The 25575-nt window shown below is 39.4% G+C and overlaps 1 protein-coding gene and 1 long non-coding RNA gene across 6 annotated transcripts in view; one reads left to right on the top strand and one right to left on the bottom strand.

Moving 5' to 3' along the window:
• The window catches only part of CLCN4 (Cl-/H+ antiporter 4), a 38560-nt gene extending 19835 nt beyond the window's left edge, over nt 1–18725 (top strand). For both annotated transcript variants that reach the window (XM_090125840.1, XM_090125836.1), the window contains exons 5-12: nt 2826–2948; nt 4858–5064; nt 5157–5237; nt 5787–6332; nt 8627–8813; nt 11212–11610; nt 14258–14474; nt 15864–18725. In XM_090125840.1, the coding sequence (XP_089981966.1) occupies nt 2826–2948; nt 4858–5064; nt 5157–5237; nt 5787–6332; nt 8627–8813; nt 11212–11610; nt 14258–14474; nt 15864–15954 (1851 nt within the window). In that variant the 3' untranslated portion in view covers nt 15955–18725. The remainder of the gene's footprint in view (nt 1–2825; nt 2949–4857; nt 5065–5156; nt 5238–5786; nt 6333–8626; nt 8814–11211; nt 11611–14257; nt 14475–15863) is intronic.
• Nucleotides 9005–25496, bottom strand: LOC116230761 (uncharacterized). Of its 4 annotated transcripts, none has more exons than XR_016460235.1 (5): nt 24741–25496; nt 24029–24320; nt 19479–19567; nt 17069–17189; nt 9005–10178 (listed from the first exon to the last, which is right to left on the bottom strand). It is a non-coding gene; the product is annotated as an uncharacterized LOC116230761 (long non-coding RNA). The 4 variants fall into 4 exon arrangements; XR_016460237.1 differs by having other exon boundaries at nt 24029–24151; XR_016460238.1 differs by lacking the exon at nt 24029–24320 and having other exon boundaries at nt 24741–25489.
• Nucleotides 25497–25575: the final 79 nt, after the last annotated feature.

Below are 25575 nucleotides of genomic sequence, written 5' to 3'. Positions count from 1 at the left end.
AATTGTTATGGAAAACATAATAGTGAATCAGAAACATCCCAGGCTATGTTTTGTAGACCAACAGTATTCTTCAACCCTCTGGTTATGAATTGCTTCCAAAAAGCATGTAAAGAGTGCTGTAATACAAGAGAGTTTCAAAAACTCAAATTCACTGAAGCTATGGATGTTTAGCATTACATAAGATGCCCAGTTCAGCTGGTGCCTCAGAGCTTCTGCAGATCCAGCTTGGCCCTTCAACTACACTGGAGCTGAGGGCGCTATATTCTAACACTTCATGTCTACCCAAGCTAGAGGGAAGGACCACGTATCTTCCATGACTCATGATACTGGATCTGGATATGGCTTGTAACACAGTCACTGAATGGTTGAGATTGGAAGGGACCTCTGGAGACAATCTGGTGTAGGCCTGCTCAAGCAAGGCCACCTACAGCAGGTTGCCCAGGACTATGCCTAAGCTGCTGGATCTCCTGTCATGAAGGTTGCAAGCCAAGGAAGCCTCTCTATATCTTGGACTCACTTCCCAGCTTTGCAGCCTTGAATCTGTCAGTATTGAACCTTAAGGATGCATACTGCTATAAAGTCCATAGGAGGAAATCTGCAAGCTATGACATCTCAAGTTGAGTCAGAATAGAGCTCTTTGCCTCTCTGAAAACAAGTATTGGCCAGCAATGGATGGCATCCTGAGGGATGTGTTTTATTTCAAAATTTTAAATTTGTGAGAATTGTTTTCAATTATGTTCAATTTGTACCTAATCTGGACTGAAACCAGATCTGAAATTTTGCTAGATATTTGTAAACTAAAATACTAAGTTTTGCTCTGTTCCACTGCTTGCTTCATCACTATTGCTGCCAGGGTGAGTCCTCAGAGCCACTGCTGGAAAAGATGTTAGCAGGATCATCTCCACTGATGAGATTTTTCAGTCTCTGATTCCAGTATAGATGTTTTCTGGTTCAACGCATATAATGAATGAGAAATGACCCATTTGCTATACTGAGTTACTACTACTTCACTTCCCAAAGGATTTATTATTTTTAATCATTAGAAACTGCTGCAATTGGATCTGTAGGAAAACAGATATCTGGAAAATGTGAGTGTTGTCCTTAGGGATAAGATTGAACTGGCCACATAGAATCTTATGAGGTCTTGCCACAATGCAGTAGGTATATGTGAGACCGCAATAATGAGCTGACATAGTCTTCATCTAATTTCTCAGATGTGAAAGAAGTGGAAGTAAGAAGAAATGAAGTTAGACTAAAGTGAATCAGAACTGCAGCTTTATGTCAGTGTTCTAGGGCCACATTTTAGTGATGGCATTAGTCTTTGGAACTAAGCCAGGTTCACAGTATTTTGTCCTGGGACAACATATCCAGAGTTTTCTTTGGAGGAAGAGTAAATATTGCCATAGCTGTTTGTAATTGAAAGCGCTAGGAGAAAACACTCATGAAGAAACAAGGCTGTCTTCAGCTGCAGCAACATACATCCATGCTTACTGTAGACAGATGTCAATCACTGTAAGTGTCAGATCCATGACTGCTAGGTTCTCAGGGCACTGCAGGATGGTCTTGTACTGTTTTTATTAGCAAGGCCAACTGCTAATGTCAGCAAGCATAAGAGGAACTTAACAAATTGCCCTTCTTTCAAATATATCCACAAGGTTAAGGGCAGTGGTTTCCTTGCTGTTTTTTTCAATTGGATAGAGATCAGCAAAATGAGGCTTAGCAAGGATTCGTGTTGTTAAGGGTTGATTTCTTTCAAGCTTGCAAACAGAGATGCTTCACAGTGCTAGGGTTTTTTTATTTTTTTATGACTGGAAACTGGGTCTGGCCAACTCGATTAACAGGAGACACGAAACAACTGATTAAAGCCTGTTTTCCTACTTGATTTACCACAATGTTGATATCCACTCTGCTGTCCTGCAAGAGCAGAGAAAAGTGCCTTGATGTTCTTCAGCAGCTGGGCTTGCATCCGGTAGGAAGAGTTCACTGAGAGGTGAAGAATTCATACCAGTTCATGCACCAAGTTTCATCTTGTTTTTTGTTCTGTAGTGTCACGTTGCTGGAGATTGTTTGAAAAATAAAGCTCCTTGCATCAGTCCAGTTTCTTCAACTAAGTTCTCTTTTGTCTGTGTAGGTGTGGTTTTTGAAATTTATCTAATAATTATGCTTGTTAAGAGGGAGGAGTAGTTTGACAACCTTGAACAATGATTTTGACTTGGTCATTGAGAATGGCAGAAAACTTGAAGGTCACTGCCAACTGTGCTTTCACTTTGGTCCTGAACAGTCAACCACAGCTCATGGTTACTACTGTTTCCATTCTGTCAGTAAAGTAAATACGTTTAGTTTGCAGATGGCTTTAATTAATGACTGGAATACTTTTAAAATATCAAGGATATGTTAGAGTGGTGTCTGTCAAGATACTGTGTTTTCAAATGATTTTCACTGTCATAGATGGTATCATATAGAAAGAAAGGATTTATTTATGTTTTCACCCTTCTACTCTGTGAGCTGAACTGGCCACTAATATACACAGGGATAAAGTTTGAAAAGATCAGCATTTGTACGGAGAGCTGCTCTTTGAATACACTTTATGTCCTTCACAAACTGACTGAATGGATTGGGTTAGATATATATATTAGTACGTTGCTTCTTCACGTGGGTAGTAAATTTTTTTGGAGCATATGAGGTCATCTGTCCTTCCTGATACAAAGCAACAACTAGCATGTAAATGAAAAGACCAGGCTTCATGCCATCATCATCTCTAGAACAAACATGGGTCTTACTATCCTGTATTTGTCTAACAATGTTTATTGCTGTTATTTTTCTAGGGTGCGAGTGCTTACATTCTAAACTATTTTCTGTACATTCTATGGGCTCTATGTTTTGCTTTCCTGGCAGTCTCCCTGGTCAGGGTGTTTGCTCCCTATGCCTGCGGCTCTGGAATCCCAGAGGTGAGTTTCTCTTTACAGATGAGTATCTAAAAACCGAGCCAAAGAAAAGATCATTTGCTGCCTTTTCTTCTTCCAGAACTGTACTATGAGGCAGCATAGGAATAAACCTCATGTGTCTTCATTCCTTTGTCTGTGTTCATGGTAACAATCAGAATTTTTCATAGTAGAAAATGTTCAAATGCCACTGTGACTTGTTAACCTCTGGCAGTGAAGAAGAATGTATATTGAATTAAAAATTGACAGCTCCCTGTCATCAGTTTATGAAGTCCAACTTTTTGTGGCTAAGGCATATACTCACTAAGAGATTATACAGTGTTTTCCTTGGATGAAAGTGCTTGGGCCAGGTATAAACAGCAGAAATTTTTAGGTTATACTTTAAGCAAGAGTAAACTAAAGTAAAGGGAGAGGATAACAAACCTAAGATTTCCTGAGTAACTGAAGATTTGAGATGCCCATCATTTGAAGTGTCTGAAAAATGCCTGGCTGCAAATTGTGTCCTTATACACAATGTCATCCTGATATGACAACATTACAACAGCCAGAAACTCTGATCAGTTTTAATGTTTTGAGCTTAAGTCCAGATGTCGTTGAAATGGGGACCCTTGCAATTAAAGTAGTATAACTACTCACAGTTTTTGAAATCAGAGCAGTCTTTCATTAAAAGTGCTATAAAACTATGGCGATTATTACTTACGAATATATCCAAAAGAGCCAACAGTTTAAATTTTAGAAGTCTTTACATACTTTCTTTCATAGAATCATAGAATGGCTTGTGTTGGAAGGGACTCAAGGATCATCAAGCTCCAAACCCCTGCTCCATATCTAATGCCAGACTAGGTTAGTTCTTTATTTGTAGGAGAAGCAAGAAAATATTCCATAACCAATTAGGAAAAAAATCCTGCAAATAATTTGAAACATTTAAATAATTTCCATGTTTCAAAGTAGTCACATGTTTGTATTGTATTTGATACATCTCTAAGTAGTTTTATAAAGTTTTCATAATTAAATCTGGTTTACAGAAAATAAATTTCAGAACCATTTATGCCATTCAAAATCAGATTTACTTGATACCTATATTTGATTGCAAGAAATGCTTTCAACTGTATTTCCTGTTAAGATGAATCCACCAAAATGACTATTATTTAAACACTCTCAGTCTTAATTAGTTTTTTAAAACCATAGTCCATAAAGTAGAGATTTGACTTGCAATGACAGTACAACTCTTTATTCTTGTTCCCACTGCTAAAAGTGCTAAAAGTGGACTGCTGCTAAAAGTGGACATGGCTTTCCAATCCCCACTGTCATTGTTTTTGTGTGGGGAAACACATGTGAGAGTGACACTCAACTCTAGTCTGTTTCCAGGGCTGGTTTCCAAACCTAAATCCCCATGCAGTCTCTGTTTAATGCATGTGCATTGTGCTCTGTCCTAGCCACTTACATGCCAAATTAAGAGGAAATGTGTTAAAATAAGATCTTTTGGGCTTTCTAATTTCGTAATACTTGTATGCTTTTACGTCACAGCCATTCCAAATATTTAGAACATTTTATTTCTTGTTTTAACTGGAAATGGCTTGTGATTGTTTATTTGCTTTTTTTTCTCTGCTTTTTTATTGTTCAGTCTAGTTTAACTCTCATCCTGTAAGCCAAGACGATATGTAAGAGTTTCATGTTTCTATTGATCTGTACGAGACTCCTTACCGACTCAGGGGAGCACTCATAATAACAGTAACAGTTCCCCCCTGTTCAGATATCACTATGGGATAGCTGCCCTACTAAGGTTTCTTTCCCTCCATCACTGTCTCTCCCCAAGCAGTCTGATTTTTAACTCCACTGAGGTTTTAACTCAATTTGCAAATTCAGAGTAGAAAAGGTTTCTTCAGCTCTTCAACATGTTCTTCCTGCTTTCCAGATAAAAACCATCTTGAGTGGGTTCATTATTAGGGGCTACCTGGGAAAGTGGACACTTTTGATTAAAACAGTCACCTTGGTTCTGGTGGTATCTTCAGGCCTCAGCCTTGGGAAAGAAGGGCCCTTAGTCCATGTGGCCTGTTGCTGTGGAAACTTCTTCAGCAGCCTTTTCTCAAAGTACAGCAAGAATGAAGGAAAGAGAAGAGAGGTGAGGTTGGCTCAAATCATCCTTTATTTCCCTTTCCAGATATTCAGTGTTTCAAAGGACTCACGCTTTGTACATTACTGTTTGTTTTGTAGGTTCTTTCAGCTGCAGCAGCTGCAGGAGTTTCTGTTGCCTTTGGGGCTCCAATTGGAGGTGTACTTTTTAGCCTGGAAGAGGTGAGAGCTGGCAATTCATTTGTTTCAATAAATACATATCTTCTTTTGATGCCTTTTTCTAAGATTCATTTTTATTTTTCAAATATTTATATGCTTATTTTTCTTGTAAAGCAAAAATAAACTCTGATTGTTAGTAATAAGATTTAGCCAGGTATTTTAGCATAATTCAAATAAAAGAAGGTCACTGGTTTTCTGGAAAAATGTGAAATGATTCAGTCTGTAAATGTGTCACTGTGCTGAGCTTTCTATGGCTTTAAGGTAACTGCTGCAGGGGCAGACCTATGAAGCATCTGTCTTACCTTCTTTAAACTTTAAATTTAGATTTATTGATTTTTTCATTGATTGCTGCTCAGCATCCGAACCTCAAAATGCCCTTTCTAATACCTTTGTGAACATGTTCTGGCTGCCGTAACATCTGGTGCTTCTAGTAGAGTCAGATGCAAAGTCACAGAAGAAACAAACTACAGCAGTCTACTGTACTCTGGTGAATAACTAAAGCCAGCAACCTCTGACACGCTCAATGAAATGTTTGCTTGTCTCTGATTTTAGGTCAGCTATTACTTTCCCCTGAAAACCCTCTGGAGGTCATTTTTTGCTGCTCTTGTGGCTGCCTTCACACTGAGGTCCATCAATCCTTTTGGAAATAGCCGACTGGTCCTTTTCTACGTGGAGTACCATACCCCCTGGTACATGGCTGAGCTCTTTCCCTTCATTCTTCTTGGCGTCTTTGGTGGCCTCTGGGGGACCCTCTTTATCCGCTGCAACATTGCCTGGTGTAGGAGGCGAAAAACCACCAGGCTTGGGAAATACCCGGTCCTGGAAGTCATTGTGATAACAGCTATCACTGCCATCATCGCCTACCCCAACCCGTACACCCGGAGGAGCACCAGTGAGCTGATCTCAGAGCTCTTCAATGACTGTGGTGCTCTGGAGTCCTCCCAGCTCTGCGACTATATCAATGACCCAAACATGACACGGCCAGTGGATGACATTCCTGACAGACCTGCTGGACCTGGAGTCTACACTGCTATGTGGCAGCTCGCCTTGGCTTTGGTGTTTAAAATTGTCATCACGATATTCACTTTTGGCATGAAGGTAAACTGGGGACTGGTGAAGAGCTCACTATGGCACTTCTCATTTAGTGCTGAATGATGCTGTCTATATATCCCAAGGCACAAATGGGTTGCAGTCAGCAGCTCACGTCTGTATCGCATGGTTTGGGTGCCTCTGACTTACCTTCAGCCATGTGTGGGCCATTGTGATGTCTAGTGGTCCATTGGCCTGCCAAAACCTTTCTCTGCAGGGCACAATTGCAGCAAAGCGACAATTCCCGCATTTCTGTTTTAGTTAACTTCAGTTTTATTAAGTGAAAAAGATATCTGGAACAGTATTTAAATTGTCTGCTGCAAAGGAGCAAATTCAGCATGATTTCCACTACAGCTGTCTTTCAGCTCTGTCAGAGATATGGACTGTTTACATTGTTGTTTGTCTTGCTGGATTAATGTCTTAATATGCCTCAAGCTAACTATGCTCAGGGAAGTAATAGTTTTCAGTTTACAGATTTATACATTTAAAAGCTAACTAAGATTTAAAAGTAGGTGAAAACTTCTGTCTTTGAATCTCTTTAAGCACTTTAACCTGGAAAAAAGAGGGAGTGGGAGGACTGATGGATATATAATTTGATTATTCTAGACTCACAGCTTTTTCTTCCAATCCTTCTCCCCATAAATGGGTGATGAAGGATTCAAGAACAATTTATCCAAGCTTTCAGTATATACAAAGCTGATTGCGGAGAGTTCTGCATATCTGAGTGCTGGAGCCTATATAAAAACATATCTGTCTACATCTTCCCATTATCTGAGCATGTAATTCCAGATCTGATTGCAGCAGATGATATGAAGTTATTCTGAGCTTGAACTTGGAAAACTATGCTTTAGAAGGCCAGTTTCAAAAAAAAAAAAAAAAAAAAAAAATCTGAATTTTGTATTTCTTTCATGTTTTCTCCAGTTGGGACACCCTTGATGAAAAGAACCACTGAGTGGGGCTCAGGTCAGTCAGAATTGGTGGCTAAGTCCAGCTGATTTCTTGAGCAGGGAGAATGAGTGGGAGTTTAAGAGTGCTTGGATATTAAAGATATCCAAAGGGGATACAGGGGAAGGACTTGAAAAGAGATATTCCTTCACTACAGACTGTGATTTGTGCTGGGGCTGGGAGCCAGTTTTTGCTAAACTTGGTTATTATCGAAACCTTCTGGTTCTTTTGGTTCTTTATTTAGCATGTAATTCTTAATTTGATATATTTAAAAGCTGTTAGTAGCAACTGATAGTTTCAGGTCTTCTGAAAAAGAACAGATAAAATGGCCATATCCAGCAAATTTAGAAGGCTTAATTTGACTGTATCAGAAAAATTAATGGTATACTGGGGGTGAGATAGCTCCAGCATCTGGACAAAGATTATTAGTTTAGCTCTCTAGGAAGCTCAAGGTATAATTTCAGAATTATGTAAAAACATCATAGAAAAATCTTTCTTTAAAAATCCCAAACTTGATCCTTGTGGCTCTTTGCAGTTGTTCTGAGTTGCCTTCTCCACCAGGAAATTTGTCTCCAAGTTGACATCTGAGAAAAAATTCACTTAGATGAAGAAAAATGGCCTCTTGTTTTTGTTGTAGTTTGTGTGTTTGCTTTTTTTTTTTTTTCTTTTGGTTGGTTGGTTGGTTTGGTTTCAGTACTGTCTTTTTTTAGTGATCTGTGACTTTTCTGTTTAGCAGACAAAAAGGAAATGATTCATAGATCTTCCAGGAAAATACATAGCAATCTGAGATGAAGAAATATCTGCTTCTGAGCACTCGGCCTCCTATCCTTAAATTTTTATTCTGTTTGACATTTAATTTAAAATCTGGTTTGATTTAGCCTGAAAGACTAGTAACAAAGCTGTAAAATACTTCACGTGATAGAGATTTGAATCTCAAGATATTTTCAGTTAAGCTTATTCTCGAGCCCTTGACAGAGCCATCAGCAGCTTCTGACGAGGAAGCAATGAACGAAAAACCAGGAACATCTTTACTTTAAAATCAGGCTATGACTCAAAACCACCATTTAACTGTCAAATTCAGTGTGATGCAGCAGGAAGAGTTCCAAATGGCTTCTAAAATGCATTTGAATTATATAAAGCTATTAGTATTCATGCAGCCATGCAAAGTCACTGTATAAACCTATGGGAAAACATAAGGAACGTCACTACAAGCTGCCAAAAATACTATGACCTTCTGATCTAGCTTTTAATGGAAATGGGTTTTCTTATTGCCAAAAATAAATAATTAATTGCTTGATGTATAATTTCATTACTGATCATTTTTTTCAGTGCTCTCATGCTTCTGTATTTTATTCAAGATTCCTTCAGGCCTTTTCATTCCCAGTATGGCTGTTGGAGCCATGGCTGGCAGGATGGTTGGAATTGGAGTAGAGCAGCTGGCCTATCACCATCATGACTGGATCATCTTCAGGAACTGGTGCAGACCTGGGGCAGACTGCGTCACACCAGGACTTTATGCTATGGTGGGAGCGGCTGCTTGCTTGGGTACAGTACATGCTGATCATTGTGCATGGGTAACACCAATATTTGGGAACCTACAAATTGCTTACGCGGGTACTGTGTTTGTGTTAGGTTTCATGCTGGTGTTTCTGAATGTAATAGACGTGACGGGCTGAAGCATGTGAAGCTTCTTCAAAGGGTCTCCCCAGTGGTTTACAAGAGAGAAGGCAATAAGAGCTGTCTGCAAGTGTAGACAAGTCAACAAGAGAGACTTGCAGTCACCAAACCTACCCGTTGTGATCTGCCAATAGAGCACAAATGAGAAAACTAAAATAAAGTTAGGTTACGGATTTCAAAGGATGAGTGATGGTGGTAATTTATGTTGGTTGCTTGCTTTTTCCCTTAGATATAATGAAATCCACTGTAGCTGGAGTAAAGCTACTTCTTGTTTGTGTTCTCTCTCTAGTGAGGGGAATAAACTTCTCAGGTCTGGCCAAATCCTAAGCTACATAGAAGTAAAAATTTGGGGTCTTATTATGGCTGTGTGTCAAACTCTGATCAACTGAGTTGTCTTTTTGTTTTCATTCTGGCTGTATGCCAACATCTGATTGCACCAAATTGCTAGGATTCGTTGGATTTTACAGGAATGACCCATTAACTAGTAATGCTAGGTCACTGAACCATACCTCACATATTAAATTTCTAGTCATAAATCTAACAGGAATGTTGAAGAATACCATCTGAATGCATTTTTGTCCTATCACAACTTTCCCTTTCAGTATGTGCATGTTTTACCTCCTTTTGTTATCATCATTGATAGAATCATAAGATGATGAAATAACAGTGGGAAAGATACACTCAGAGAAGAGCTGGAGACATTTCAGTTTCAGAGTGTCCTGTTAAAGAAATAGGATTGTTTGTGTGATCATTTACTGGGGAACTGAAGGTGGGATTTGCTTGTCTAAATTTACATTCTGTAATGTAGACACTGACACCTGAGATGCATTGATACCCTTCACAGTCCATACATTAAAAATGAAATACTGCGAAGTTCAGTCTCATCTGGCAGAAGACATCAGGCAAATTTATCCTTGATGGTGACTGTTCTCTCCAGAGGCTATAAAAGCAATCTGGATGACTGCTACAATGCAGACATGTAACAACAGCTAGGATGAATCTTAGTCTCAGCAAGCATAAAGCACTTTCTCTTATCCGTAAATGATCTTAATGTTCATAAAATAAATAACACGAATTTTGCTGTGGTATTCCAGTTGATCCTCTGGCCAACAGTCACTTCCTCTTTAAAAAGTTCAAATCAAGGTGCAGTGCTTTTAGCAGCATGTTGAATCGTACAATGGCACGGTCAGCACTTGTTCTTAAGGCCAGTGTTCTGTCTTGCTTAGGGAAAGGCTGTAAGAAACAAAGGAAGTATTAAATGATCCTTACAGTGGTATCTCCTCTCAACTTCTCAGATTCAGTCATTAAGACATTCCTGAGACGAAAGTTATATCCAGATTGTCATGTTAAATAATCAAAAACTAATTTTCATGTATGTTGTAGAATAAAAACATTGTTAAATGACCTGTTTGCTGATTCCTCTCATCTAAAATGATGTTGCATTGTGAGGACTAAAAATAGCAGATTTATTACGTTTACCTTTTGAACAGAGGCAAAGAAACGTTACCTAATAATTCAGTGATACATACACACTTGTCTGCAGATATATGATTATTTTTATCCTTTAATGTAAACTGAAGGAGTAAGAAGTTTGCTTATAAAATGAAAAGACTAAATTGAAAAATATAACTACAACTACATTTAGGCATGTAGAGCTGCATGCCTAAATGGCCTGAAACCAAGTTGTCTTGGTTCAAACTGTGTGTTAAACTAATGTAAGTAGCTTGCAGTGGCCCTAAACTGTCCATACCTCAAATTTTGTAACTGTGACATACTTGAAGGTAAGGCTTTGATTTCTTTTCAGTATGAATGCTATAAGTAACCTGGTGTGAAGGCCAGCTGTCAAAGCTCCCAGAGCTGTAATACTGCCTGTCTCAGCCATGGAACTCTGCTGATTCTTGGAGTTATTTTAGAGAGTCGACAGAAGGATTCAGTGTTAGTTTCCCAAGTATCCAGTATAGCTGAAGTTTTTGCATGCCTTCTGGATTGATAGCTCAGTCTTGTTGCAGAAATTCTTTGTTTTTCAAAGTTTACATCTTTGGCTTGAGCAAGTTTGCTTGATCTTTTTGATGAAAATTGCAGCAGATGAAAAATTTCTTTCTTTAGTTAAGTAAGCCCCCAGATAATTCACAAAGTATAAGGGCAAAGTATTCAGCATGAATAATTTTGTGACTTTTAAACGGCAAGAAGCAAAAAGATAAATGAGTTGCTTAGTGGGTATACTTATGGAGAACTGAGGACATGTGACTGCTTTCTTTGTTGCCAGGTGGTGTTACTCGAATGACGGTCTCTTTGGTGGTGATCATGTTTGAACTAACTGGAGGCTTGGAGTATATTGTACCTCTTATGGCTGCAGCTGTCACAAGCAAGTGGGTGGCAGACGCCTTTGGGAAAGAAGGGATCTATGAAGCTCACATTCATCTGAATGGTTACCCGTTTCTAGATGTGAAGGATGAATTCACCCACCGAACTCTGGCAACAGACGTCATGAGACCAAGGCGTGGTGAAGCTCCTCTTTCTGTTCTGACACAGGACAGCATGACTGTGGAGGATGTTGAGACATTAATCAAGGAGACTGACTACAATGGCTTCCCAGTTGTGGTCTCAAAAGACTCGGAGAGACTTATTGGATTTGCACAAAGACGAGAGCTCATTCTTGCAATAAGTGAGTAGAGAGTATCAGTATACATGTTTTGATTTTGATAACGTGGGAAGTTAACTGTGTTATTCACAATTTTCTGTTAAATGGAAGTGTCTGAAAAGCAGAGTCAGGTTCACAACTATATGTCTTCTTTTCAACATTATGCCACTCAGAATGCATCATCAGTTTGAACTAGCCACCATACAATGACATGTCACTGACATGAGAATAATGCACTTCAACTAAGAAGCCTCAGCTTTCTCTTGCTTGACAAATTGTGCATCTGCAGTGTGGTGGCTGAGGGAATACACTGGAGAAGTACTCCGATTCCCTCGCACAACTGACCTCTTAGATGAAGGCAATAACTATGAGTCCTGCATAAAATCCTGGCCCACATACAGCTCTCTGCCTCATGATCTACTTCCACACCATATCTTTCTTACACTGTGGAGTGCTAGGCAATCTCTAAAAATGTCTGGTCCTTGTAAAGTGAATAGCAATACCACTTCTAATTGCTCCAAAGCACTTTCAGGAGAATTGCATTCCTCTGTACCTCCTTGTTGAGCAGGTAGGTAGGTCAGGCAAACTTAGGTGGTCAGTCACCCTCTGAGAATATACGTGTCCACCTTAGATGACTTCTGCTTTACAGTATTTGACTCTATAAAGCTCTTCTTTCATTTGGCCAACTTTTGATGCATTGTACTAAAGGCTGTGTTTCGGACACAATCCAGGTGGCCTCTATAATGTACCTGCCCCAGTGCAGAGTTGGAAGAGCAACATAGTTAACATAGGCTGTGAACTCCTGAATTTGAGAGGCCATTTCACAGTTGGGAGAATTAATCCACACTCTAAGACAAAAGCCTTCTGCACAGATTACTTTGTAAAGTCATCGTCATCCATTTGTCTCGCTCTTCCTGCTAATCTGTATCTGTTTTTCTTACCCACTGATTGCAAAAATTGTCTTTTCATCTGTTTCACCTTTAATCTAAATTCTCCGAACAGTGAGACTGCACACAAAGTCCACCATTTTTATGATACCACTGAATTTGCTCAAAAGTACTACATCATTCAAATTTCTCTAGAGAGATATTTAGCTTTCAGGAGTGAAGTCATGGCTTTGGTTAATCACTGTTGTCCAGAGTCATTGCTGCCTTGGGAATAGCAAAGTGGTAACTAAAGTACTTGTGCCTGTTGTTTTGGGTGCGTGTTCAGGAAGGAAATACCTAGCTGTCAAGGGTTTTTATCAAAAGGCGGGAGTTAATTTTGATTAATGTTACCTCTTACCACAGATCATATATCAAAGAACTATGCAGCATGTTCACACTTGAAATTAGATGTATGACTCAAAACAAGATGAGACAAAGTTAGCATCATTCCTATAAATTGCAATAAGGCTTGTAATATGTGGGGTGAGAAGGTTGAGAATCATATAATATAGTGATATTAGGTTTGAGCCAAAACTGCTCCAGTTCCAGAAACATTACAAGACAAAGATCGTTAAAAGAAAAAAAATACAGCTGGAACATGTTGGAAACCATTACTGTCTACACATTACAAGTCACAGAAGCAGATTTCTGCACTTTGATTGATGGAAATGACCTCCAAGAATATATACATATGCTTTGAGTATGTCTGATTTGCTGTACCTCTCAAGAACAGAAGCAAGTTCTATTAATCAAAGATAATAATTCCTACCATTTCCAAGAATTTCTACAGAGAGAAAAAAAAAAGAAGAAAAATTTAACCCTCTGAGCCAAACACAAGATACACTAGTTCTGAGGAGAGAGAAGTTGCTTATCATTTGGAAATCCATCTCAAATATTGTAACCTGTTATGATGAACAAAAATGAGGTAAACACTATCAAGAAAATAAATCACTTCAGTGCTAAGAATTCTTGTAAAGTCGTACCACAAAGCAGAAGGCTTATATTGATCATGTAAATTCCTAATATAAAGTTCATAGTTTGATCAAAGTATGTATTGAAGCTTTCGACTTTTTGAAAAGGTTCAAATACTTGTTGTTGAAAAAAATGTATCAGACTGATTTCCTTCTTATGCTGTTTTCCATTAAGCAGGAGGCTTATTTTTTCTGTCCTTTTAAAATTCAGGTATATAAACTCTACTCAAGGAATTAAGTGCAAAATTACATAGTTCACCTTGCATCCCAGAGTTGTGCCAGTCTAGAATAACACACATACATCTCCTAGGTCATTGTGATGTGAATTAGTCTTTTGCTGCCTTTTTACAACACCCAGATTTTCTCAGCTCCAATACAGCTCTAAGATGACTGGAACGCCTCTCCTTCAGCATGAAATAGTTTCTGTTGTGATTCTCACATGGAGAAAATTACACATAATTTTTTGAATTTGACAGAGATTGAATTAGTGATGTTAATGAATGTAATGAGCTCCATTTTTATTTAGGAAAGTATTATCTCAAACAAGAAGTATGTATTTGTAAAAATATCATTTGCTTCAGAATTATCAAGGAAATAATATCTTAAGGAAATTCAAGTTTTTTCCTTGACTTCAACTCCCAGTATCTCAGAACATTTAAGACAAAAGTCTGCTACTACCACTGCTTTCCAAAGAGGGATATATTTTTTTGTTGTTGTTATTAAGCCTGTTTTCAAGCCTGACTCACCCTCTCCCTCTATCTTCCTGTTGCACAGAGAATGCAAGACAGCGTCAAGATGGGGTGGTGAGCAACTCCATTGTGTATTTCACTGAAGATCCTCCAGAACTGCCACCCAATAGTCCCCATCCTCTGAAGCTGCGGCGTATTCTCAACCTGAGCCCTTTCACTGTCACTGACCACACACCGATGGAGACTGTGGTAGATATCTTCCGGAAACTTGGACTCCGACAGTGTCTTGTCACTCGTAGTGGGTGAGTAGAAGCTGGGTCAAGTATGCTTCAAGAATCTCATGAGATTTTCATTATCATTAATAAAAGCACTCCTTTTCCCATTCAAACTCAAGTATAGACAATAACTAATTAATCAGCAACTCTGAGACACTCAGATGAATGATTTTGGATGCAAAAACTAAGAAAAGTGCATCTGGTATCTCTCCAGGGAAGAAAAAATATTAGACTCACAACCAAAATGGCCTTTAGCAGGTGTTCACACCATTCTCCCAAATCCTTTGTGTACTGTCCTTTAGATAGGGTAAAGATAGATAAATACATAGGAAGTAGTTCTGACTCCCACTATAGTTTCATATTCAACAAAGGCAAATCTGGCAAGTAGTATTATTTGCAAATGATGTGTCTTTTCTCAGATATTCAGCCAGATTAGATGCTTATGAAGATATAAAAGTTCATGAAAACTACTGAAGAAATGTGAGCAAACATGAAATTAGAAGAGTAAAAAGCTGTATAGTGTGCACTAAAAATAACATCTCATGGATCTAGTGGGGTTTCAGTTATTCTAGGAGCACTGTTCATCACATGATCTGGTGATAAGAAGCTTTATGGCAAGATAGCAAAAGAGAGCTATCAATTTCAAATGAGGAAGATTAAAATTGAATCTTCTGCAAAAACACTTTCTGTTATTTAAATATATGGCATATAATCTGTCAATGCATTGTGCTCAACAATAAAAATATAAGGACCAGTAATTAGATCTTGATTTGAGGTACTCAGATTTGGAAATTTTGATCTCGATTTCTAGGACATTAGACTAAATGTGGAATAATTCTAACAATGACAGTTTCAAAACTCAGTGCCTCATTGCCTTCATGAATTGAAAATAAAAGCTCTGGAACATTGAGTGTTAGGAAATTTTTTACACTTGGGGTCAGATACTCAATAGGCCTCATATTTCTTAATAGATACAATTCATTTAAGATCACATAAATGAGAAATTATCAATCAAATTTAAAGTCACTATGATGTCATACAGTGAGAATTTCATAAAGCCCATACTTTAATATAGTTTATGTACTATTAAACTCCATGTATGTCCTACATAGGTCACTGGTGTCCTGGTTTTGTGCTGACGCAAGGAAATACATTACTTTGTCATATGAAGCACCAGTAATTGTAGCTCCTCACTGAATCGTGTTTCCCAACAAAAGGAGATATTTTAGTTATCACAGTTGAGGTAGCAAAAATACATGAAGTATGAATGTTTTTTCATAAAAGATAATCATTGGAAAATAAAGAGTATGGACAGCGTTATATGGAAGCACTAACAAAATGTCTTTGCAGCTGAATAGGAAAACATGGATGATATATGAGATGACTGTTGACCTTTCCTTTTCTTTCCTTCTCTAGGAGGCTGCTGGGTATCATAACTAAAAAGGATGTATTACGACATATGGCTCAAATGGCAAACCAGGACCCTGAATCTATCATGTTTAACTAGACTGTTAAAGGAATAAGAAAGTAATCCCAAAGGAATCCCTTCTAGATTAACACAGAGGTGTTCAGTGTTTCTTTTTATTTCAAAGGAAAATGTAACGTGTATGAGGAATGGTCTAATACGTCTCTGACAGAGGGCGTGGATGCAGGATGGCACTTATTTAATGAGGAAGGCAGTTTAGGAGCTCTGAGCAGCTGCAGACATCAAGCTGTGTTTTCTTAATGAGTTTCCAAACAGCTCAATTGGTGCACTGGTGGGTGTAAGTGATGTGGTGCTGAGAGACAAAGAGCCAGGAGCACCGGAGGGATGCATCAACATTCACAGGAACTCAGGAGGCAGGTGTGAAGACTAGCAGACACTGTTTTTGTATAAACTGTTAACAAAGATTTGTGTTCCAAACTAGAGAGTGTGTACGAGCAACGTCAGTTGTTTTTATTACTGAAACCATGGCTATTTATTTGCTATTGATTTATACCATTTTCATGAGGAAAAAAAGAAAGTCATATTTTAAAGTCAAACATTTTGTCACCTTCACTTATTTTTGTAAAAGTTAAGTAAATTCAGGACTGAAATTAAAGGAGCAAGAGCACATTTCAATTCACTTTAAAATATAGTGGTTGCTGCTCCCCTCTTTAGTCCTTTGAATTTTACAATTTATATATCTATACAGTTTATAAGTATACAGTTCAATATTTCTGTCAATCAGCTTTTCTTTATTAATGTGGAAATGTGACTTATTTCTAAGGAGTATGAGAAAAAACTTCTTTACTGTGAGGGTGATGGAGCACCGGCACAGCTTGCCCAGAAAGGCTGTGAAGTCTCTTTTCTTTGGAGATATTCAAAACCCACTCGGATGTGATCTTGTACAATGTGCTTGAGCAGGGGGATTGGAATAGGTGATCTTTAGAGGTCCCTCCCAACCTCAGCCATTGTGTGTGTGTGATTTCCTATTTCTCTATGCAATTTTGCGTATAGATACTGTAATACTTGGTATTATGTGGTTTGCTGTGACAATAGAAAAAAGCATGAGAGCAAGAGAAGGAATTTTAAAAGGCACAAAAGGGAGAATGGTGTCCAACTCTCATCAGTGCTGGTGACAAGAGATTGAATACTTCACCTGTCACTCCTTGCGTAAAGGGAAATTGTCATTTTTCACAGAAATTGGAAATTCTGCATTGATTCCTGATTCTCCACTTAGTTCCTTTCCTTCACTGGCTTTTCTTGACGCTTGTCTGCACCTGCCAAGAGATTGCTTAAGTTAACTTAACAACCACAGATATTTATTCTGTAGCATATTTGTTCTTTATGCTGTGTCTGCCAGAATCCCTCCCCACAGCACTGTGGAAGGAATAAGGGATCAAATGGACTGAGGATGCAGCCAACAATAGAAAGGCTTTAATTATTTATCTGTTCGTAGCAAGAAAACATGATTTAACACCCCCACATAGGGACATCCAAGCCACTCAGGTAAAAAATGTTACATTTTCTTAAACCTTTGCTCTGGTCCTGTATGAGATACATGGAGTCAACATTTTCTGTGTTAATACACAAGCACTTTAGTCATTACTGATTTCAGTAATAGACGACCAAATTCTACTCTCGGTAATCCCTAATCCATGCTGCCCAGCGTTTGGTTTGTAAGCTTGAAGATAATGACTGAATGATTATTTAGATGCTCTGAATCTCCATCAGAAGGGCCTTCTGACTGCCCAAGTCTCTGAAGAAACCATTGATTTAGGCAGCTAAAACCTCTACTATTTTTGCTCAAAATTATAAAGATAACAGAAGCTCGAGTCTATTGCACCCAAAAGGTTTTCAAGGACAGAGATGAAAAGATTATGCCAGAAGAACCAGACAAAAGCCATAATTTTGAGCCAACTTGAAGGCATGATCATTGTGTCCCTGTACTGAGACAACTAACCAGGTGCACCCTAAGTTAGAAGCCCAAAGTTACAAATTCCTACTCTTATCTACAGTGACCCTGCTTCCTTCTGGCAGGTGCCCTACTGCATTCAGATAAAGTAAAGTATGGCCCAAACTGTTTAAGAGAAAGAAAGGGACAGTTTTAATTTGCTAAGTACAGCATTTAACAATAGTGTTTGCAACAGACTGACATAAATACATGTAGCTCTGACCAAATCCCATAAATAGTGAAGTGTGTATTTTTTTTTTTGTTAACTGAACATCTGCAGCATGATGTATTATTAAAGGCATATTGTTAAACATAAACCATGGAACTGAGTAACCCTTCTGAAAATAGGAAATGCAACATAATGTTGCTGTTCCTTTTGTTTTTCTATGAAGAAATCATCAATGAAACTCATAAAAAAGCAACCAAGTTAACCACAAATCTCACGAAAATTGGATTGCATTATCTGAAGAGGGATTTTAAAATTTGTTTTAAAAATCAGTGGTTTCACCAGACTAAACCCAAATGTAAGGTTCTGCTCCAAATTACTAGAATCTAAATAGACTAACTTCTGGAGGCAACTTTCTTCTGAAATTAAAACTGAAAGACTGTCTTGTACTTTTCACTTATGGCTCCTAACATTCATATATACTTGATGGACACTTTCTCCATCTCCTTTTATGTTTATATGGGAAGTAAGTATGCAGACTCTCCCCACTTGAACACTTCTAAATATCTCTTTTGCTCATAAGACAAGATAAATAAATTCGTTTGAGAGGGACAGAGAGAGAGGGACAGAGAGAGAGGGACAGAGAGAGAGGGACAGAGAGAGAGGGACAGAGAGAGAGGGACAGAGAGAGAGGGACAGAGAGAGAGGGACAGAGAGAGAGGGACAGAGAGAGAGGGACAGAGAGAGAGGGACAGAGAGAGAGGGAAAAAAAAGAAGAGAAAGCAGTTCTAATGTAATAATCTTACGTAATTCCCCATAACAAGCCCACTATTATTCACCATTTTCCATCTATATTCCCAAATGTGTCTCAGAAGTCACTGAATAGACTCCAAGAGGTACAGACCTCAGCCTTAAGTGTTTGAATTGATACAATTCAAAATAATAGTCACCTAGCCTGATTAATCTGAAACATATATTAGTACACAGTGCTTTGTTTATGCAGCCTGTGAAATCCTCACATTCAAACAGCTGGACTTTGATAAAGTCAAACTAAACAAGAGAGCAAAAACCTTTGAATGATGCAAATTCAGTGTTGTACCTTTGTTTTGCATGAACTGTGTTCAGTTATATTCAGTTTCTGATGTGTATGTGAAGCAACCTGTACCAGAAAGTTCACTATTAAAATGCAGGACATGGATGGTTTAGCCATATCCTTTGGCTGTCACAGTGACACTAATTATTTAATTCTTATGCTTTGATGAAGCAGAAAAAGAATGTTTAAGAATTACAGAAGACACATTGATTCCGTGTTGGAATGACAATACAGTTATGAATATTGTTTCGTTGTTGTATTTTTTTTTTTTCGTTATGGTAGAAAACAGTATATATGTTGCACCTTATCAAAAACAATGTTTGGAATCTATTTTTTAAATAAAAATGATGACTTACAGAACTGGGAATGTTGCTTCAATGCATTAATAACTGGAGAATTGTATCTCTTAATGGCTCTGTACAATTTTGATGTTTTCCTTTCCCACCTGTAAAAATAAGTCTGATGAATAATACAGGATATCTGATTCAGAATACAGGATATCTAATTCAGTTTTGGGTTACCTAGAATGAAGTTGAGAGTTAGGAAGTCCATATTTATTAGTATGAAACCTCCCTTAAAACTTAGTTAGAGGAGAACTTTAGTCTAGTAGCAAAGAATGTTAGATTTATCTGATTAACATACTAACAAAAAGACAAATACAAGCATACAGAAAGGCACTAAGGCTTCATGTAAATGAGACAATGATAAATAGTTTATTCCAAAAAGTATTCGAGATTTCAAGACATGCTCCATGGAACAAATTTGCTAAGACTGACATTTCACCAATATTCTCTTTTAAGATAAATTACTTACTTTAGAAGCTGGTGCTGGAGTACCAGGGCCCACAGCTTGTTCCATGGATTGCTGTAGCCCTAACATGGCCCAAGAAGCCCACACCAAAAAGCTGGGAGGCAGCACACTCGCAGCAGCTTAAACAAGCAGTAATAATTCCTTTAGTTTGTAGCTGGTCATGAGGGACTGAGCCTTAGACCTGCCTGTCATCACTTTTGATAGCAGAGCCAGGAAATGAAAGAGATGTTGAGAGGAATGCAGTGCTGCCCTGTTACAGCTATGCACCACGCATCCTGGCCTAGGTGCTCATGTTCACTAAACCAAATGGCCTATTGCCATCCATGTGCGTTTTTGTTCCTTCAGGAGCCCCCTCCTCTCTATTTATTTGCTGCAAGAAGCATTATTCCCCATGCTGTCCTGCTCCTCTGCTCCAGCTGCAAATGCAATCTTGCTTCCAGATCCTCCCCACTGTGGTAGCTCAGCCTTCCAGACACTATCTTACAGACTGCAACCTACACAAAGATGTTGCACCTGTCATTGATGCACACAGGATTCTGTACCGGTCCCTGCTTGAGGATGTGGAAAATCTGGTAGTGTTATTCACAGTGGTATCCTGCACTGAGTTTTCTGATTGGTTTTCAGCTTGATATCTTAGTGCAATACCAAAAAGATGAGCTTTTCAGAGAAATAGTTGCTGTATTTGTACGGTTCAATCTACACATATTCACTGTCTCAAGCAGTGAATGGTGAATCTACAAAGAATGCAAATGGGCTGGGAAGTGGCTGTGACAACATTCCTGAAGCACCTACTGGCTCTTAGGCAGAATTTGACAGGAGATACAGACATGTAGCTGCAGATTTAGTCAGCAGCTCTGCATCCCTTCTTTCATCTTGCTTGCATTCTGAGCATAATTAATGTGCTCAGTTTGAGCGTATTACAAGCACAGCTTGAGCACAGTTAATGATTTCGACCCGTGCTATCTTCAAAATAATCTTGTATAGTCAGGGTCAAAACAGTCTCAGTATTCCTACGGATACAGTGTCACCCAGCTTCTTCAGCTGTGTTTCATTTGAGAACAGATTCTGCAGCCTGAACAAACAGTGCTCAGCTCCCTGTGGACATCTGTAAAGCCCCTGCAGTCCATCTCTGCCTTGCACAGCTCTTGCAGCAATGTCTACTTGGGCCGGCACTCATTCTGGACCTGAAGCAGCCTTAATGCACCAAGATTCAGTAATGGGTGCAGGAAAAACATCTACAAACGTCCACAACAGTGTCTAACTCTCAAGAGTATCATCCCCTGTGCTACATTTACTGGTTGCATCACTAGGAAGGAATAATATGGAAAATAAAGCTAAATCGTAGATATTTCTATTGACCTATGTTACAGTTTTACACTAAAAGACAATTTTCTTCATCTCTTTGAAGTAAGATCTTTCTTTTAACGGTTGTTAGTGAGAACCGTGACTGTTGTACAGTTTGATGTGGCACGCTTCTAGGCTGGCCCATCAAACACTGAGCATGTTGCCTTTGATAAAGGCAATAGAAAGGAGTGCCTGGAATAACTATGCCATGGGAAAAGCCCATTTCAAATAATTAAAGTGACGTGCATAGAGAAAAACATAGCACTCTTTTCTTTTAAAGTTTGCCAACAGGTGCCATGGAAAGATATTTTCATGTTACGAAGTCCTAAGATTTATAAACTATGCTGAATTTGACATAAAATTTGTATTTTGTTTGCGACAAATTTCTCTCACCTAACACCCATACTTAATCACTATGAGACACCAAAATCTCTGAATAAATCAGAGGGGATAGCCAGATTCTTTAAGTCTTCCAGATTGGTTAAAGAAACTCCAAAGCTCTGCTGAACTTCAGAGATGAGAGAGAGGACATAAATTCTATCAAACTTAATCACGGTCCTAGTCAGCACTAAGTTCATGAAAACTGAAGTACAAGAGGTGCCATCTCCAGACCTTACCTTTTTCACAGAAGATCATGAGATCGGAGATTCTTGTGTTCTGGGAGGGCTGGGATGCAGTCAGCATGTTAGGTGAATGTGCTGATTCCCATCATTCTGGCTCTTCTGGGCACTGAGTGGCAACTGACCTTCTTAGGTCACTCACTTCTAAACTATATCTTCTTCTTAATATATCTGTATATCTGGACTTCTAAACGTTTGGTTCACAGTTTTAGATTCCTGAAAGTACTTCTCTGGTACTGAATACCCAAATAACTAAAAAAAATTCTAGCAAATTAAGCCCAAGAACAAAACGTCTAACTTCCTCTTGTTATTGACCAGAATTATTTAAACTTTGTCTACACTATCACTGTTTGAGATCAATCATCATTTCAATTATTGCAGTAATTCATGATTTTTAATCTCCACCCTGCTTTTAATCACCTGTTTTGTATTTGTATTATAGATACTTATTCAAATGGTACTACAATTAGAAGTACAACAGAAGTATACACTGTTTGGCTGAAGGTTTCTATGTCACAGACATTCAACATTTAAGCTGAATTATGTTTTGGCCATGTCTCAACTTTTAAGGAGTGCTCCCACAAAGCACTAGTCACAGAAGCACAAGGAATAAGTCATAATCTGTGCTGTACCTCTCCTTTCCAAGCCGGGGGGAACACACATGAAATCATTCCCTTTCTCTCTGCCAAGTTGGTTTTGGGCAACAGAAATCCCTGTACTTTCAACAGCTACAGCAACTCGAGTTTAGTAAAGCTCAACATGCCAGACTGCTGCCTTCCAGATACAAAGGCACCATTCCAAGTGTAACAGCTCTTTCTCTCTAAGGATAAATAGGTATGGAAGGTAACACTCTTATCTTCCTCCTCTTTTTCTTACTTTCCTGATCAGCTCTGGATGCTGCTGCCTTTCCCTTCCTTCAGCCCCAAGTTACAGCCCACTCTGTCTTTCTGCTGCTGCAGCTTTTTTTTTATTATTGTTATTATTTTAGAAAACAGAAAACCCAAGCCCCAGACAAATCAACATATTTGCTACATTTGTTCTTCCTGTTGAAGTGGAGCTGCTGCCCAGCCATAATGCAAACTGGCAAGGAGGAAAGTCATTAAATGAGCACTATTCTAGTTGCCAGCATTATTTATTTCCAAAGAATAAACATTCAGTGTTGGTGAAGTGTAAAAGACAACCAGTCAAGGGATCAGGACTGATTTACCCAGCTGACGGACTGGTATCTACTGACCACAGTGCCAGATTCCTTCTCATGTTCCAGTGCTATGGAGGGAGAGGGGGAATTATTTGCCATGTGAAGCTTCCTTTTTCTCAGATTGTCCCATTCATGATGATATCTTGATTTGAACAATCTCTGCCTCTCTTAAAGAAGCTGTTTCATTCTCAGTGAAAATAAAAAAGACTGAAGAGAAAATGCTTTTTTAGCAGCAGATACATTATCTCATTGGATAGAGAAGCAAGAGCAGAACCCCAGGCTCTGCCTGCCAAGGAACTGCCAATACCACTGAGATGTTTGTGTTAGGGAGATGGGTCTGTGTGTGCAGGGAAACAAAGGAACTGTGAGAGAAGGCTGGTGTAAGTGCCAAAACCATATGTTGTGAGATCTGGCTGGAAATTCAGCCCAGAATGAGACCTGTGCAGAGGTGAGGTTTTCTGCACACCCATCCTCTATGTTTCTAATGGGCAGATCCTCAATGAGATCAACTTCTGTTGTTTCTGTTGTGGGTACACAGATTTACGTAAGACATAATATAGGAAGCACGAGGTTGTCATGTCAGCCTGCTAACAGTATTTTCTTTACTATAAAAACTGGCAGCAGCTGTGACAGAAACAGCAGCAGTGAGAGGCAAGACTAAAATTCCCTGCTAGGGCAAGGGGGATGCTGCCTGCTGCCTGATGGCCAGCCTCTCAAAGAGCAAGGAACCTCTCTTTTGGATCATGCAACATGGCTCCAACTCTTTCTACCCTCTGCCTAATGCCTCCACCCCATATGCTCCTTTAGCAGCATGTGTATGCATTCATGCACTTGGCTCCTGCCACAAAGCAGTCCTAGCAAAGCCTGCTCACATCATTCCCTTCCCTCACACCGCTGGCACACCAGCCCCATGTGCACATTGCCAGAATCTTACCTTGACCCAATGCAACTTTCAGCAGAAATCAGAGCAGCAGTGTGGTCACCTCCTTTCAAACACAGCTAGGACTGATGCTGCTGCCACTTCCTCTTATCTCCGGTGTCCTGGTGCTTTAGAGCTCTGGGAACAGAGGATCCTCCATGCTGAGAAGCCTCTTAATTGGGCTGAACTCAGAATGTCTCACCAGCCATTTCAATCTGTCCTGCTCAGCTTTCTGAGCAGGACACTGCCCTCTGCACAGCCACATCAGGAATCACATTTAGCTTATTTTCCTAGAGATGCGTGGAACCTGCCAGGAAACCAAACCAATCGTTTCAACTACCACAACCCCACATGTACCCTGTCACAGAATGATAGAATGGTTTGTGCTGAAATGGACCTTTAAGATCACCCAGTTCCAACTCCTGCTAATAGGCAGGGACACTTCCCTCAGCACCAGTTGCTCACAGCCCCATCCAACCTGGCCTTGAATGTTTCCAGGGAGGGGCATCCATAACCTCACTGGGCAACCTGTTCCAGCATCTCACCATCCTCGCAGTAAAAAATGTCTTCCTGATATCTAGTCTAAATCTACCCTTTTCCAATTTAAAATGATTTACTCTTGTTCTGTTGCTACCAGCCCTTAAATAATGTCCCTCCCCAGCACCAAAACAGCCCCACAGTCCTCTCCACATCTAGATTTCTTATGAGATCGAAGAGATGATCTTACCTACTGTAAGGGCATTCAAGTACCTGAGGACTCGAGAGAGGCCAACATCCCTATCGGTGGAAGGAGAAACACCCCGTGGTGCGCTCCTGGTCGGTGAAAGACATGTTGGGCACCCCAATAAACGCTCTTCGGATCCTCTGCTGCGGAGCTGGTCGCCCTACAGGGTGTTTGGGAAGTCAGTGAGCCTCGCTGGAGATCTTGATTAACGATTGCCCTGGTGACCAGCCCGGGTTTCAGTTCGCGGGGCGGCCGCAGGCAGCGGAGGCCCGGCAGGCGGCACTCACGGCCTCGGTTTGGGCGCGCTGCTTCAGGCTCACGCTGACAAAGGCCGTGAGGCTGCTGTTGTTGACTTCTGGTTCCCGTAGAACAAGCTGTGCTGTTGTTCGCTCTCAATTTGCGATTGCTCTCATGGATTTTCCTAGGTGTGCCAATTAAGAGCTAATACATACATAAGTATAGTTTTTATCCTGGTGCACTGCGATCTCCAGAGGGAAAGGGGAGAGGAAAGCAAGCAATCTTTTCCTTTGTTTGCATGATTTGGCAGGGCTCAGGCATGCCTGTCTGCTTTGGTTTCTTAAACCACATATCACATCTGTAAAAACAGTGGCAAAAGGAGGAAAAAATAATCTGCAATGCTTTCCTGGTGGTTTCTGCGAGGCTTTCATGTAACCAATACGTTTTCATCAATTATGCATTTAGGTCACAGGAAGAGTTGGAAGAAGGAATTCCTTTGCCGTTTCAAAGTTGCTGTCAGGAAGAAAATATAGCTGAGCTGATGGAGCTAGATGAAATGCAGTTTTGTACTTCTGATCTTTTTTTCCCTTCACTTTTTTTT

Source organism: Phasianus colchicus, chromosome 1 (genome assembly GCF_987193195.1).
Source record: "Phasianus colchicus chromosome 1, bPhaCol1.hap1.1, whole genome shotgun sequence".
Classification (NCBI taxonomy): Eukaryota; Metazoa; Chordata; class Aves; order Galliformes; family Phasianidae; genus Phasianus; species Phasianus colchicus.
This window is presented reverse-complemented; position numbering and strand designations above follow the sequence as displayed.